The sequence below is a fragment of the Aulonocara stuartgranti genome (genome assembly GCF_965226115.1).
Source record: "Aulonocara stuartgranti genome assembly, chromosome: 3".
Taxonomy (NCBI): domain Eukaryota; kingdom Metazoa; phylum Chordata; class Actinopteri; order Cichliformes; family Cichlidae; genus Aulonocara; species Aulonocara stuartgranti.
In genome coordinates this window covers 48759764-48776193 of record NC_138941.1, presented here as the reverse complement: position 1 = coordinate 48776193, position 16430 = coordinate 48759764, and the positions used below count along the sequence as shown (strand labels likewise).

General features: G+C 43.0%; 1 protein-coding gene across 1 annotated transcript in view; it reads left to right on the top strand.

Moving 5' to 3' along the window:
• Positions 1 to 12268: 12268 nt before the first annotated feature.
• Positions 12269 to 16430, top strand: part of nhsl2 (NHS-like 2) — a 247858-nt gene continuing 243696 nt past the window's right edge. Inside the window, exon 1 of the mRNA XM_082528141.1 lies at positions 12269 to 12827. Coding sequence (XP_082384267.1) covers positions 12527 to 12827 — 301 coding nt within the window. The 5' untranslated portion in view covers positions 12269 to 12526. The remainder of the gene's footprint in view (positions 12828 to 16430) is intronic.

Here is a 16430-nt window from a genome sequence, read left to right as displayed (position 1 = left end):
AATCCCAAATTATTATAAATTGCTATGGTTTTACCCTATTTTCTGTCAACAACTCAGCTAGTTGTTTAGAACAAAATTCTGAATTGTTTTTCCTGAGCGGTCATTAAATATGAAATTTTGTAGAAGGAAACTATATTTTCTGCTAATTGTGATTAATGTTTTCAATCTGTGTCTTGAACTGAACGCTATTAATCAATGCTATTATCATACTCACTAGAATTTGTTAGGTTAGCATGTTTATGTTAACATCATTTTCTAACCTAGAAACATTTACTCTGAGCTTTGAGCTAAATGCTAATGCTTCTGCAAATGTTGCTAAAAAAAACAGAAAGGAGCTCTTAATGAACTTAATGCTAGCTTATGTTACATAAAAAAATTAGCGTGTTATAATTTTAATATATGTAATATATTTTAATATAAACTAAAACTAAACTAACCAAAGCTTGTATGACCTGAGCTGCGTTAAGCTGCTTGCCTAGCCCCAAAGACACATAACCAAACGACAATCACTTACCTCCCTGACTAACAAAACATGAGAAAAATGTGCCCAACTGAAAAGGCGATCCACCCCTACCTCCTCCTGGATTCACAGAACAACACAGGGCATGTCACAACCCCAGCCAGCTGGGGTAAACCGAGGATTTACCCCGTCCTCAACCTTGCCGTCATATACTCCGCCTCCAGATATATTTATATCTATATATATCCATCCATCCATCCATCCATTGGCTTCCGCTTATCCTTGAGGTAATAATTAGACATTTTAGCAATTGTTTACATCAATGAGTTACTGTACTTTGATGTGATCACTCTTTAAATTAAGTTTATTAGCCAAAAAGATTTGGAAAGCAAATAGTGTCTATTGTAAACACTGTACTTGGTGTAATTTAACATATTTGTAGTTGGATATGGTTACAATTTTTTTTCTCCTTTCAAATAATGTGTTTTAGATCATTTGGCTGAACGGTGTGTAACTTTGTAACATTATATATATCTGCCTATTTCAGAAGTACTGAGTTCTCAATAGAGCCATTCATTAGGTGTATGGAGTATATTCATAACTCATAAAAACATGGCCAAAGCTGTAAAAATAAGGCCCAACCTGAATGATCTTGAGAGTATCTGGGGTTCATATTGCAGCTTGTTTAAATTCAACTTTCACCTTAACATGACTTGAAGTGGTGCTTTTTTTTTTTTTTTTTTTAAATGTATTGCTATGAAAGAAAACAGCAGACTTAAAACACCTTCTGAGGTTTGTGCTTTAGCAACAAATCAAAAGTGTCAGTGTTGTCCCCATTTTTATATGCCTGGGACCAGATTTCATAAAAAAAACAAGTGCATGCACAAACACACACACACACACACATGCATGCACAAACACAGTCTTTGAACATTTGAAACATGAGACTCGCCAGACGCATGGTTTGCTCCGGTCCTGTTCTGAATCCCCTTGCAGAGCAGAGCAACAATCGCATTTGATTCACACATACAGTCACACAGCGGCTTTGAAGTGCATTTGGTAGGAAATGGAAAAGGAATGTGAGCTGTGGAGCAAATGCAGAGGAAAAACATCCACCTGGAAAACCAACATGTTGAATTATCTAACAAGCTGCACAGAAACACAGCAGGGATGCATCCACTATAAAGATATTGACACACAACGCATTTACTAATATTATCAGCTTTTACAGCTCATCCAGCTGCTCTTACCTTAAATAATACACTGGGCAGACCTTTTCTCTAACGTATTTATTTGTTCTTTAACTATCACGCACATTAAGGGGAAGACTTTGGACACCAGCGGGACTCCTGCAGCCTCAACCCAAAATATTTAACATGTTTTTGAAATAATGACAAAAACGAGGCCTCAAAGTTTCACTTTTATATGGGTATATTAAAATAAACAACACAGTCTCATATGTCGTACTTGGGCTATTTATTATGCTACAGCTCACAGTTGGTGTGTATTTCAACATCCTGCAGCTAAAGATGTTTCCTAGCAACTAATTTACCCATTTCCAAAACCTTTATGAGCACTGGGCATTTCTTAAATGTTTAAATGGGAACTCAAAGTCTGCTCTAAGCCTCTCTCCCAGCATATTTTAAGAATTCAACAGAGGGAGAAACAACAGAGGCTACAAAGCGTGTGATGGGCTGAGGGTCAGCAGACTTTGGGGAGTCGATCTGGAAGTCTGAGCTAACCAGCCACAAAAAGCTTCGGCCAGGCTCTGCTGGAAAGACACTTTGAGAATCACTAGATTTTTGGCCTTGAGAGGCGGTAATCGCCCGGGTACCACCGTAGCTGAGCTGTGAACGACAAGATTTTTATGAAAGGTAGTGCTACTCCAGGGCAATAGGTCTTATTGCAGTAAACGCTTCTTTATATGGACCCTAGATACGAGTGTGAGAAAATAAGTAAAATCCATGAAAGTACGTGTTTTTGCCATTCAACTTTTTATTAATTCAGTTGAACAGAAATTGGCTGCAGTTCAGCAAAGGGTGCAGCAGAGGGCGCTTGTGAGATAGTCCTCGATGAAGAAAAGTGAATGGAGCAAAATAATTTTGATGATTTACACCTGATTTTAGATATAAAAATGTACATTTTATTTTCATGTCTCACAAATAAAGAATTGGCGATATATTCCAAGTGAAACAAAACAGTATATAAAATGCTAGCCTTCTGCTAACTCATGCTAGCATTGCACTAGACTGGTCCTTTAAGGGTTTAAAACAGGGTGGCAAACATTTACAAAAGGTACCGACACATTAAAATGGATCTAAAGCCAAATGGATCTAAAAATTGAAGCCAACACATGACTGCCTTAAATGGATTTTGAGGACTTGTGATAGACAAGTTCTTAGCCAATGAAAGTGTGGTTTTACTATCAGATCTGCCACTTGCTCATCGCACCAGGTTTCAGAACACCAAGATGGCAGATACGCTCAACTCAAGGCTATAGAAACCAATAATCAACGTCATGGTAGATACATCCGTCCTTCATACCGTCTATGAGGCCACCTATAGGACGCATGCATAGTTGGTGCATTGTTTTAAAGTCTCTGTGTCTTTGGGACCAGCAGTTACTGAGAGATCATCGAACAGTTTGTTTGCCTCTGTGTTTGTGGCCTTCACTGCATGAAAGAAAGCAGTTAGTTGCGTGTCTATCATCATTGCCTGAGTCCTTAACCAGAGGATTTCTGATTACTTCCATGAATCGTCTAACCTTTTCATTCTTTGACCTCTTAAAAGTAAATACTACAGGAAACCCTTCTTCACGATTCTGTTTGGAGTGTCAGTGGATGTAGTTCAACCAATGTTTTTCAGTGATTTTTAGAGATAATCAGAGTCCAAAAACCTCATTAATGTAATGGTCTCGTGACCCTCGCAGATTAATCTCAGGGCTTCTTTACCTACAGGTTGTAAACCACTGAGATTCGTTTCTCAACAGCTATTGGAGCACTAGCCTGTCGCTGTGGTTAAACGTACAGCATGTGCAGCGTGAAACAGAGAAGACGTGGACAAAGTAATGGAGGTACTGCCTCGGAGCGTGCTTCTTGTGCGAGTACAGAAGTGGGCTGAGCTGCTAAAACAATGAACTCAGTCTTCTGCGGGAGGTGGAGGAAGAAGAGAGTGGAGGCGGAGGGAGTGGGTGAAGACAGCTGTTTCTAATCAATTGCTTCCATGTGATTGACTGCCTGAATGGCTGTCTGCTGATTGGGCAAATGACTCGTTGACGGTAGAGGTCGGGGGCTGAAGGCGGGTTTTTTGATGACTAGTTTACCCTGACTGGTTTAATAAGTTAACAGTCAGCTGGCTGATTGACCAAGTGACAGGTTGCTTGTAATGGCAACTAAGTGGTTAGATGATATGGTCACAGATCAGTGATATGGATGGCCACTCCCTCCTGCTCCGCCTCGCTTCCTACACACACACACACACACACACACACACACACACTATCCCTCGTCTCTCATAAGCTTCTCATGTTGATGTATTCAATTGTGTCAATAAAAAGCAGTTTATGTTGAAATTCCTCCTCCTTCCCTCTCTCCATCCCCCTCTCCATAAGACCAGCTCAGACTGCAGGAACAAAAACATTTAGGTAGGCCAAGTTCACGTCTGGGAGGGGTTGCTAAAAGGGGCCTGGGGGCTGCTCTGAGCACCAGATGTGCTTTTTCAGGGCGGAGGAGGGGTGCGTTCTTGAACCTCGGGTGGAGCATTGGTGGAGTTTTCGCTGGGCTCCAGAGAAAGCAGAGAAGAGCGCTGAGACACAGCTGAGAACGAAAGCAAAGTACCTCCTTCAGCAAATCAGCCTGGATCCAAATGTAAATGCTTCAGCAACAGATCATTTCAGACATACTTTGCAATAGTCTGCACCCCAAAGCCAACCACCTGATCTCTTTCTCTCTGTCCCACGGTGGATTGCAAAAATAAATAGCATGGATCAGAAAGAGAAATGACACATAGAATGTATTTATTTTACTCAGTTCTTTGGTTTTACTGTGAAATACTGAACAGTTTTCCTCTTCTGACATTAAAAAAGAGACAGAAAGTGAAAATGAGACCACCAAACCAAAACAGTTCCAGTACAGACTGTAAGCTCTAAAAAACAAGCAACTATAAGACGAGTAAAAGTCGGATTACCTAAGAGGTAGAGCCCCTGGCAGGAATGTTCGACCTGATGGGAGCTGTTCAATGAGATTCGGAAACATGCTGCCCTTAAAAAGGATGGAGTCCACCTCACTGTCATTCATTTACCTTATTTTGATGTCTGTGTCAATCTTGGAGTAATATTTGCATTCTGGAAAAGCCACAAAAAACTGCTGACATCTGTCATTTTAGCTGGTTTTAGTTAAACCTTTCATGCTCATAAAACATCTTTTAAGGCATTAATTATTAATGATGTCTTGTTAATGAGCAACTCAGGTTGTAAACATGTATTTGAGGTTTACACAGCATATTAACACTTGTTTAGGGGGTTTTAAACACAGTTTCATGATACAGACAAAGAATGATGCCAAAGCTGTGTGTGATCTCAAATGCTAATGGTTCATTTAGAAGAAACAGAGGCAATTAGCCTCACAATTATAGAGATTAGGAAATTAGATTATGAATTGGAAAAGATCAGATGGTTATTTCCTGCTAAATGATGCAGTTTGGCTGCTAAGCTACATGCTAGTGTACTGCCTTCAAATCACATGTTTCACTTTTAATGTTTGAAGAGAAAAAGCATTTGAGGAGTGGCAGAGAAGTATGTGAGGGCGGTGCAGGACATGCATGAGGACAGTGAGACAGCGGTGAGATGTGTGGTAGGAGTGACAGATGGGTTCAAGGTGGGGGTGGGATTACATTAGGGAGCCACTCTGAGCTCCTTGTCTGCATGTGATGGACAGACTGGCATGTGGACTATGATGTTTGCAGATGATGGTGTGGTGTGTAGTGAGAGTAGAGGGGAGGTGAAAGAGAGCCTGGAGAGGTGGAGTTATTCTCTGCAAAGAAGAGGAATGAAAGTCAGTAGAAGCAAGACAGAATAAATATCTGAGAGTGACAGGTGTCACAGTGAAGCTGCAAGGAGCAGACGTAGTAAGGGTGGATGAGTATACCCGGGGTAAACCATCCATAGCAACAGACAGGTGAGGAAAAGAGTGCAGGCAGGGTGGAGTGGGTGGAAATGAGAGTTGGGAGTAACTTGTGACTGAAGGACATCAGCAAGAGTGAAAGGAAAGGATTACAGGATGGTAGTGAGGCCTGCTGTGATGTATGATTTGGAGAGGGTGGCACAAGAGGAGGAGCTGCTGAGATTTCCACTGGTGACCAGAATGGACCGGATTAGAAATGAGCAATTTGGAGACAAGGTCAGAGATGAAAGGCTGAGATGGTTTGGATATGTGCAGAGGAGGGATAGTGGATATATGCTGATGATGGAGCGGACTGACACAAGGGAAAGGGGAAGACCTCAGAGAAGACTCATGGATGTAGTGAAGGATGACAAGGTTAGGGAGAGTGAGGCGGAAGGAAATGATCCACTTCGGCGATTCCTAAGGGGAGGCGCCAAAACAAGAAGAAGAAGAAGAAGAAGAAGTAGAATTTAGACTGACAAGTGAAGCAAATATGTGAATGCTAAAAAATCTGCAGTTCCTCTAGTGGCCACTTGAGGCCAACTTCAAAAGCGAGTCAATCCTCATAGACGCCCATAATAAAAAGCCTGAATTCAGCAGTGAAATGAATCTTCACAGCCAGTTTAAACTGTTTTTGTCTGTAGAGCTAAATCAATAATGTTATTATTGTTATTTTGTTATTATTATTGTTTATAATTACATTTAATTGTTAATATAGCTAAAAGTTAGGGATAACTACAGGCATGGCAACTTGGAGTGAAAGCTGCGAGTTTGTGATCAGCTTTGTGACGGAAAAAACACTTTAACGAGCCGGCTGCTTGGTTTCTTCTGTAAATTCACATCATGATAATTTCAGTCTCTCTGTCTTTATTTTTCCTTTCTGGACTCTCCAAGAGTAGCTTTGCATGATTCACAGTTCAAAATAATCCTTGTTTATCTCATATAGAGCCTTTGGGCCGCCTTTCAGTTCCAGTACACGTTAAACCAGCTTTCTTCTGATTGGCTGACCCTCACAAACGGAAGGTTCAAATAGCAGGTGGGCGGGGCTTCTGCACTCACGGGTATCACATAGTAAAGAGCCAAGTGTAGGATAATGTGTCTCAAACCGAGAGTTTAGAGCAGTGTGAAGCCTGAGCTTTGTGGATCGCACCCTTGTTTAACTCTTTATTTGAAACTTTACCCATGTGTAACAGCACATGTGTGACAGAAAAAAGGAAAATCATAATAGGTCCACTTTAATACAAAATTCCAAGCTTGAAGCTTCTCAACAGCAGCCACAATCCAATGGGCAACAGCGGTTATTTCCATCTGTCATGCAGTGGCTGAAAAACATCACTTTTCTTTGCAGTCAAGGGCAATTATCACATTATACTGACAAACAAACAGGAAATCAGAGCGCAGCCATAGCCATGCCCCTCACGCTTCATAATTACGGCTGGCTTATGCACGGACGCAGAAGCATCAGATTGTGGATAAAAGGTCTCCAGAACACTGGGAGAAGACACATTAAAGCAATTCTCAAATTAATCACAGTGAGTATTGAATTCTGCAAATCTCATTTTGGAAATAAACCCTCAACTTGCAAATTATAAACTGCAAGATTTACGGCAGAGGATGCGAGCAGCTGGCTGGGGGAAAACAACTGCGAAGCAAAAAGGAAGAAGAAGAAGAAAAAAGAAAAGAAAACGGCTCCAGAGAGGCAGAGATGGAGCTGAAAGTCCCCTCCGCCCTTCTCCCTCAGAGTCCAGGGGGCCACATCATGTGCCCGAGAGGCTCCTGCAAAGATGCGATTTCTTAAAGGGATACTCTGACCACTTTTGTTTGTTTTTTTCTTCTCTCTGCACTCCTCTTGTCACTCTGCGGCGGGGTAGAGGAATCCGCTTTGTGAAGATGATGATGTTGGCTGACCAGAGAGGCTTGGCTCGCGCTCGGGTTGTGTTCAGAGGCGATGAAAAAGGGCAGGAAAAGACACGCCCCCCTCTTTCAGATCAGGATCTCATGCCTGTGTTGTGTAAAGCCATCTGATGAGTAACCTACTCCTTTTCCTATGTGGAAGTTCTGACCTCGGGTCACACTCGTGGGAAACTGGTGAAAACGGGGCCATAGCTGAAGCGTCAGATCACGCAAATGAATAAGTCTTCTGGCTTTTCACACTATCTACACCATCATGTTTTGGAGATCTGAGCTGCAGAGATGTTTGCCTTCTCTTGAATATAATGGCGCTGTCTTGCTCCAAAAATCATGATTCGGTCACTACAAACCTCCTCATGAACAGTTTTGTGGGCGACGGGTTTTGTTTCCACTGAGCTACAACTGCTAAAAGTATCACCCTGCAGTGGAAAGTGTCCATCTAGCCCCAAGGAGAGGCTCACGCCCATGACAGCGTGAGGGGAAGTCAGCTTCTTTCCATGCCGCGTGTGTTTTCCTGGAGCTCCGTGCCACTTTATTACTCCAGTTTTATTATATCCAAGAGAAGTTTTGGTTGATGATGTCACAGGCAGCACAATCTCCAGACTGTTTCGTGTCTGTCATGTGTCTTTAAAATGAACCTGAGAGTGGGTGGTGGATTTGCAGTTGTAGTGTTGTCTGGGAATCCCCGTCTAACCGCATGGTGTTTGGGTGGGCTGTGAGCAGCGGGTCCCACTAAAGGACGTCAGGACCTCGTGCCACCCTTGTTGAGTCTGTTTAATCATACAAAGCAACCTGCTGGAGGTCATTTTGTATGGCTTTTCAAGGCTCACTCAAGGAGGCTGATACTTAAAACCCTTCTATGCTCTCCTCCACTAACAGCCTGTCTCCTGGTATCTCCTCCACACTCTCGAGACGCAGCTAACTTTCTCATACCAGTACTTATGAGGGGATGTGCCATCCTGGAGAAAGAGGACTACTCGTGCAACCTGAGATCAGAGAGAGCAATGCGCTGTTGTTGCCTCTCATTTCCAACCCATCCATTTTCTTCCTTTTATCCAATTCAGGGTCATAAAGGAGCTGGAGCATATCCCAGCTGCCATAAAGCGACACCCTAGACTGTTGAAAAGCTAATACAAAATGATAAAAACCGTTCATAGCTATGTGCCATTTAGAATCACCATTTCACCCAAATGCATGTCTTTGGCAGGAAGTCAGACTACCCGGAGAGAGTGTGTGAAGAACACACACGTTTAAACCCCGACCCTTCTTACTGTGAGGCAAGAGTGCAAAGCAGAACCTGTTCTTGCTTTCATTTGCACCAAACCAGCTGAAATGGACTCACTCGCAGTGGTTTCTGCTTCCTAAGCGGACAGACTGATATGCCTGAAGTTAAGGTTAAAAGGAAGCCCCGCTGTGTGCTGCGGTGAAATCCGCAAAACTTGCAAAATGCTTTTTTCCCCCTCGTTTGTTTTTTATATTTCTCCAGTAAATGATCAGAAAACAGAACAAACATGCAGGGAACCAATGCTTGTTTCTAGACCTTGTTTCTACATCATGACTATTAAACTGCTGCTGAAACTATGATGCATCCCATGATACTGATGCTCAAAAGTGGGTTACAGGAAAATCATACTGAACAGAAATCAGATTTTGTCTTCAGAGCGCGACGCTCGGAGTGGGTGTAAAATGAATTTGGTTGTGGTTACAGAGCTTCTTTTTCAGCCCTGAGAATTTCACAAGAACTTAAGGTGGTATAAGGGCTCGGAAATGCTGGAAAACAGAAGGCAAATTAAAAAGTACACCCCTGTGTACTTTTTAATTTGCCTTCTGTAAAGAATGGCTCCAATGTGCACTAATTATAAAAAAGCTTTTAATAGTACATGTCTGATTGTGAGGTGGATATGCTGGACTGTTGATAGACTCTGAGGGTGTCACAGAGATTTTGCTAAATCTCCAAATATATATATAAATCTCCTAGGGAATTCCAGGGCGGTGTACTCACCCACCTAAGTGGAGTATATTTAGTTCTGTTTGCTGATGTTAAAATGGCGATGTGCAGGTGTAATATTAAGATCCCACTGGGGTTAAAATACTACACCCACTGATATTTGTGTTTGCTATATGAGGCCTCGGGCTACGCTTTAGAAGAAACCCAACACACCTACATCGTTTCTGTGTTGAATTATCTTTAACTTTTTAATCACACGGCACAGCAGCAGCAGCTCGGTTATTTGAATTTATCTTGTTTTTGTTAGATGGGTAACAGGGCGGCGCTTACACTGACTCATATTAATGTCAAAGAACTGCAGAAAGAAAAATCTGTGAAAATATCTGAGCTTTCTTCTCCATCCTCCTCCAGTGGGCATCAGATGGAGTTTAGTATGGAGGTCCATTTGTGCCAAAATTATGTTTCCATAGCTACACTCTGTGTCGACTGACTTTCTTTTCGACTTTGAACTGCACTTCAGTTTTGACTGAACACATTTTGTTTTTTGCCCCTGAATGTGTGATTTCAGAAACTTGGGTGTCGTTTTTGACAGTTTGATCATCACTGCAAACAGCTGGTTCAGAACAGTTTTATCATTATGGGGATATTTAAAAACTCAGAAGTCTGGTGTCAAAGGCTGAAGTTGAGATGATTATTCATGCCTTTATCTCTTCCCATCCGTCCATCTACCCAGTGCTTGTGACCAAAGGTGAGGGTAGGGCCAAAGATCAAATGGTAAATCCACAGCTCCACTCAGCTCTCTCTTCACCACGCTGGTCCAGTTCAGCATCCACATCACTGCAGGAGCGGCTGTCAGTCCCCCGCTGCCCTCTCTCCTCACTCATCAATAAGACCGCAAGACACCTAAACTCCTCCAAGTTGGGCAGCCTTTTCCTAGCAATTTGTCACCAAATCAGAGCTAGTCAGTTAAAATGATTTTAATGCTACAGCAGTCGACATGGTGGTAAGTGTGAATTGCAGACTGTAAAATATATGGTCGATTCTCTCTCTGAAGCAGCCTGCCTCCAAAATTAAAAAAATTCAGTGGATTTAAAAACTCTTAAAGTTCGGCCAAAAATCCTGACACACGAACATAGTTTTGGCACAAATGGACCCTCGCAGAAAGTACTGTTTGTGTCAAACCAGGTACTCTAAAAAATCAGTCCTCACATCTGTGAGACTAGACGACTGAAACAAAGGACTCGTGATCTGAGCTGTCACTGTAACGACCTGCTGGCTCAGATAAAATGACGTTAGGCATGTGTAATGTGTTTGAGCACTGCTGTGTCCCCATCTGGAAATCTGGGTCTGGAGCGGAGGTCTGCACATGTATTCAGCTTATGGAGAAGAAAGATTTGGGGATGTGGGGGGTGTGAGACGGTCTGACTTGGGAATTTCTGTTCCTCAGTTTTTTGTATCCTCCTCATTTTGAGACCCAGTTCTTTAAAGCGACCTCGTTTTTCACTCCGCACAGCCTCCGCTGACACGTTTGGCTCTGTTTAGAAATCTTGCTTCTTATTTTGATCTTCATTTTTGGGCCAATTGATGTCAAAACTGCTACTGGACAATCCAAAAACATTTCATGCCTACACTCAGCTGCCATTTTAATAGGTAAACAAAGTCAGCGCCTCCTACCACTGAAACTCCCCTCTCAGTCTGCTTACAGAGGTTAAACCAAACATTTAATCCCTGGGATATCTTAATATAAGAGAGAAAAAAAGTGCATTTTAAGCATTTTGTCTCAGTTTTTCTACACAATAAATATGTAGAGTTACAGAAACAGTTCTAGTAGCTCACTGCCCAGACTTTCTCCTGTTTTTTATGAAACACAATGTTTTGGTTAATTCACCTAAAACGTCTCTGTTATTTAATGATTTATCTTAATTATTTTGTATATCAGCAGGGGGATATCAGCAGGAAAAGCTTAAAACTTATGATAATACAATTTAAAGTTTAAAATCTACGCTCTCCTTCACGTTTTCAAAAGCCTTTCAGTGGGCCGGATTGGAGTCTTTGCCAGGCCAATTCTGGTCCCCTCGGGCCTCATGTTTGGCACCTCTGCTCCACATGTTAAAAACCTGGCTGCAGTCAGTGAAGACTACCCTGGGTGTGTTCTGGCTCACAGTCTGCAAGGTGCTGCATGTGGCTGAGCTTAACACCTCTCCACGCAAGCTCCCCCAAACATAAAGTGAGGAAAGGAAGAACGCAAAAGTTTTCGGACACGAGCTCCCACTCGCTTCGATTATTTCGATTTTGCACATGCACGCGTGGGCACAGACAAGGCAGTCACGCGCATTGTGGTGGTGGTTGCGGTGATGCTGCATGAAGGAGCTGATCCATCCCCTTCTCTGTCCTCCTCCATCTTCTTCTCCTACTCCTCCTCTCTTCATCTCTCCCTCCATCAGACAGGTTTCCTCCAAGGGAAACACCAGACTGTTGCGCACTGTGTCGCTGCGTCAAGCCCGACATAAAAAGATCTGACGCGGGGTGAATCTTTTCATAATAAAAGCATGTTTGAAAATATTAAAAGGGTGTAAAGAGTAAAAGAAATGCTAACAAAGTGGCGATAACAGCGCAAAAAGGTCTCATAAAACAGAACCATGTTTCTATACGTGAAGCTGAAGCTGCATAAAACTATTCGGTTCAGGGGTTTTATATGTGCGAGTCCCCGATAAGAAACGCAGTAAATTCGGGCTTTAATTTTGAAGCTTTAACAGGAAATCTCGTCTGTCACACTCTTCCGATCTTGACTACAGTCCTCGCAGCAGCCGACTCTCTCCTCTCCACTGAAAAAAATAGAAAAAAAAATTCGCTTGCAGTCAAAAACAATGAGGGCGCACGACGCGCAACTCGCTCCGAGCCGCTCAGCCAGCAGCGCACTTTTACCTCCCGGAGGATCCGTGGCGTGTGGCTGTGCGCCACCCGGAGGGAGAAGATCAACGGGGATATAACTTGACTGTCTGAGGAGTTTGATATTTTTGGAATCAGAGGAGGCGGGAGAGAGAAATCATGCCTTTTTGTAAACGCACGATATTTCCGAAAGATGTGTGCAAGCCCGACGGCAAGAGGCTGCAGCAGCAGCACCAGCAGGAGCAAGGGGAGATTTTCGGGGACTTGGCGGACGTGTGCAGCTTCACCCTGTGCTCGGTGCTCCGACAGCTCTCGGATTTGTCCCGGCACTCGGTGAGCATCCTGGAGGAGCTGGAGGGAGACCTTGTGTCCATCTGCCACCGGTCCTGCGCGCTGGAGGGCAGAGTGGTCCGACTGCAGAGGCACGTCGCAGAGCTGGTCAGCAAACCTCCACCGAGAAGTAAGAGAGATAAAAAAAAAAGAAAAAAGAAAAAAAGAAGACGCTTAAGTTGAGCTGACGGAGCTCACACCTGCGCTCACTCCTGCAGAAGGGCTCAGCTGTTTGTTGGTTTGTTTTTAGTCTTGTGTGTGGTGACTTGAGTGAAAGTTTTGTGGAGTCAGCGCGCGCTCTGACACTCTGGGGTTTCACTGTGACAGTCTCCACAGTGACAGAGGGCCAGCCCTGCACGTGCGCGTGAGCGAGTGTGAGGTTTGTTATTGTCAGCTGTCAGCAGAGCGCTCTGCCTTCAGTTACTGCGGGACACACCGCAGGTCACTTTGGGAAGATGAAACTACATGTTTGATTTAATTTGCTGACACGTGACGGTTGAGGAGGTGGAGTTCATGTCCGCTCGGCAGTGACCGAGGCTTCATAGCTGTTCGGGACGGCATGCGACTTTGGCTCAGGGGTGTGCAAGTTTACCAGATGCCCCTGAAAGCAGCACGTTGTGGGTGTGGAGAGTGGAATGTGAAGTGGGTGAAAATGCGTGGATGTCATGAGTGTTTTAGAGTTTTGTCGCTGTGGTCTTCCCTCTTGTTTATCTGTAAACACAGTTTGACCTCAGCTGCCGGCTCCTCTGCTTGCGTGAACGATGTGTGAGCAGAGGCGTGTAACTGTTTCCCGGGGAGGGGAAACTCTACTCTGATCCTAAGAGCTTGGAAAAAGCGACATACATAAGTTTGTTGAAGATGTTTCTTCAGTTCTAAAACCAAAAAGCGGAGAGGCTCAAGTATCTAAACCCTAGTGGGGGTTTCCCCTCAGGAGGTGGTTGTTGACCCACTATTAATCATGTGCGTCATCAGGTGAGCCAAGATGTGAGCTGTGAAAGCTGGAGTCTCATTAACAGGTTACTCTAGATTGTGGATTTTTATAAGTGAGAGATTAGCAGAAGATTTAGATATTTGGTGTTTAGTTATCAGAGAAACCAAGATGTTCTGGAAATCTGTTGCAGGCACATGTTTCAGGCTCACCTGCAGCCCTGGGCACAAATACAGATGTGCTGCTTGAAGTTTAAACATCAGTTTGTATTAATATGTGTTTTGCAAAGTGCTGAAATGAGGGTTAGGATTAAAGACTTTGCTAAAGGAAAAGTAAAGAATGAGTAAGGGGATTCAGTGCTTTTGACCACGTGCTTACATGGTCATCGTGTCAAACACAGTAGCTCAGAAAGTTTTGAATGAATTCTGATAAATCTTTGCAGGGGTGTAGAGTGACGTCATCTAACATTAAAAGGTCTTCAAGGTCAACTTCAAGGCCTTGCAGTATGATAGTGTGGCGTGTGTTGTCCAAATTATAGAAAGTACCATATAAAGATGTAAAACATCATGTCACGTTTGACCTCTGACCTCACCTTTGGGTTTCACATGTACCCTTCTTTCAGGTTGACCTCTAAAATATGTCATGTCTTGAAGGAAAATATTGCTAAGAGAGAGAAAAAGGTAATAATAAATTATCATACTGATAATTATGTCAGGTATATTAAAGGTAAATAACACAAAGTTGTTTTTTACACGTGCAAAGTGCAGGCTGCAAACTTAAAGTACATTCATGAATATATATACAAAATACAATAGAGTTCCCTTAAAAGTAAATATGGCCCACAGAGTGAGCTGCCTTGGCAGAGGTTTGTGCTCTCAGAGTACTTATTGTTACACTCAATGTATCGCTGTGTAGGTATCTGGGTGCCTAGAAAGAAGACAGCTGGACTTCTTTAGTTTCTTGAAGATCTCATGTACCATCCACACTTGTACCCTTAATAGATGTATATTAAGGGTACTTTACTAAAGTAGTTGATTAAATGTACTGAGTGACATCTTACCAAGGGTGCTGTCAGTATGATCATCCACTGGCGTTGGGCATGTTTTGAAGCATCCTTTCTTCTAACTTTGAGTGTCGTGCTTGGTCTGTGTAGCAGACACATTTGAACCTATTCTGGCAGTTGTGGATTGGTTATGACTCTGGCAGATGTCTTGTGGTCCAGATGTGGTTTAAGAATCAACGAACCAGGCTTGACATGAGGTATGGCAGATGCCTGGGTGGGCCAGATGTGGCCCAAATGTCATGACACTTGGTATCTGGCCCTTATAAGATAGACATGTGGATGGCATCGGTAAAAGACCAAATAAGAAAAACCCAAAGAAAGATGCATATCAGTTCATAACCTCCAATGTGTATTATGGAGTATGTTCTTTCTGTTGTTGGTAATTAAGGATTTGTCATTAAAATAACAAAATGTACAAAGTGGACGATTCAGTGTAACACAAATTGAGTGGCCGTTTTCCCACTGGTTTCTTTGGGGTGGCTCATGTGGTAGAGTGGGTCGTTTACCAATTGGAAGGTCTGTGCCTCAATCCCTGGCTCCCCCAACCCCACATACGACACATACCAAGCATGTTGGTGCTGTAGCACTTGTGGCTGAGGTTATAGAGCAGGTTGCCTACCAATAGTCATCTCTGGCTTTTCCACTCCATGTGTCAAAGTGTCCTTGGGCAACATAGTGAACTGGACAGGAAGACCTTTACAGCCACGGCTTTCGCCCCCTGGTGGTCGTTAAAATAGAATGCAGCTTTAAGGGATTCTCTTGTTGGCTTCTCTTTTCAGACCTGGAAGTGTAATTCATCTTCTGTCCTGTGTATGGCAGGGACGTCAAACCCATTTTACACTGTGGGCCACATACATAAATACATACCAGACCACTGAAACTCGTCTTTCTGTGGGTGTGAGAAGTTTAACTGCACATTTAACTACAGAGATATCTAAACATATGAAAAAGACGACTTTATCAGTAGGAAAAGCTGTAAAACCAAATTAGAGTCATTTGAATAACAATACAGTTTTTCCTGCTCAAGCAGAATAACAGAAAAGAAGTGTAAACATCTGGCATGTATATGATTTAACTCTGGTCTCTGGTACAAGCTGCAAAAGTTTGCAGCTGAGTTTTCCCACCATTTAAAAGTAAAAAATATTCATTTTGTTTACAAGGGCTGGGCTGTGCACACATGAGACTGGTCTGATGAAAAATTATCTTCAGAGACACGAAACAAATAAGGGAAAATTAATTTCCTAGAGCACACATCAGCAGATTAAAAGTCATTATTACTTCTGCTGTGAGACTGTGCTGCGTGTGCCTACCAGTTACGACGGATTAGGGAGCGACACTTGAAAAGAGACAACCACGTGAGGACGTCGGTCAGAGTTAGCATAAAGAGGGTTTGGTTTTGATTTTACACGTGGCAGTGGAATCAAACACATTCTGTGAAAAACAAAAGGCTGGAAATCGGTCCAATGACGCAATAAAAAAAACTGTTCTGTAATATCTAACACGTTTGTGGATGCTTTCATCTGATGGTACAGAGATTGCCAGATGCATGATGGGAAATTTGCACTGTGGTCGCGAGCCTGTTTCGCTCTGCAAACTTTGCACAAACTTATCGAAGGCAGCTTTGACTGTGTTTGCACTGCAGCTCGAGCGCGAGCCGATGAATAAAGCAAGCTGACTGTGAACATGAGTTTACGAGGCTGTCAGCAGGCCGTGTGTGTGTGTGTGTGTGTGTGTGTGTGTGT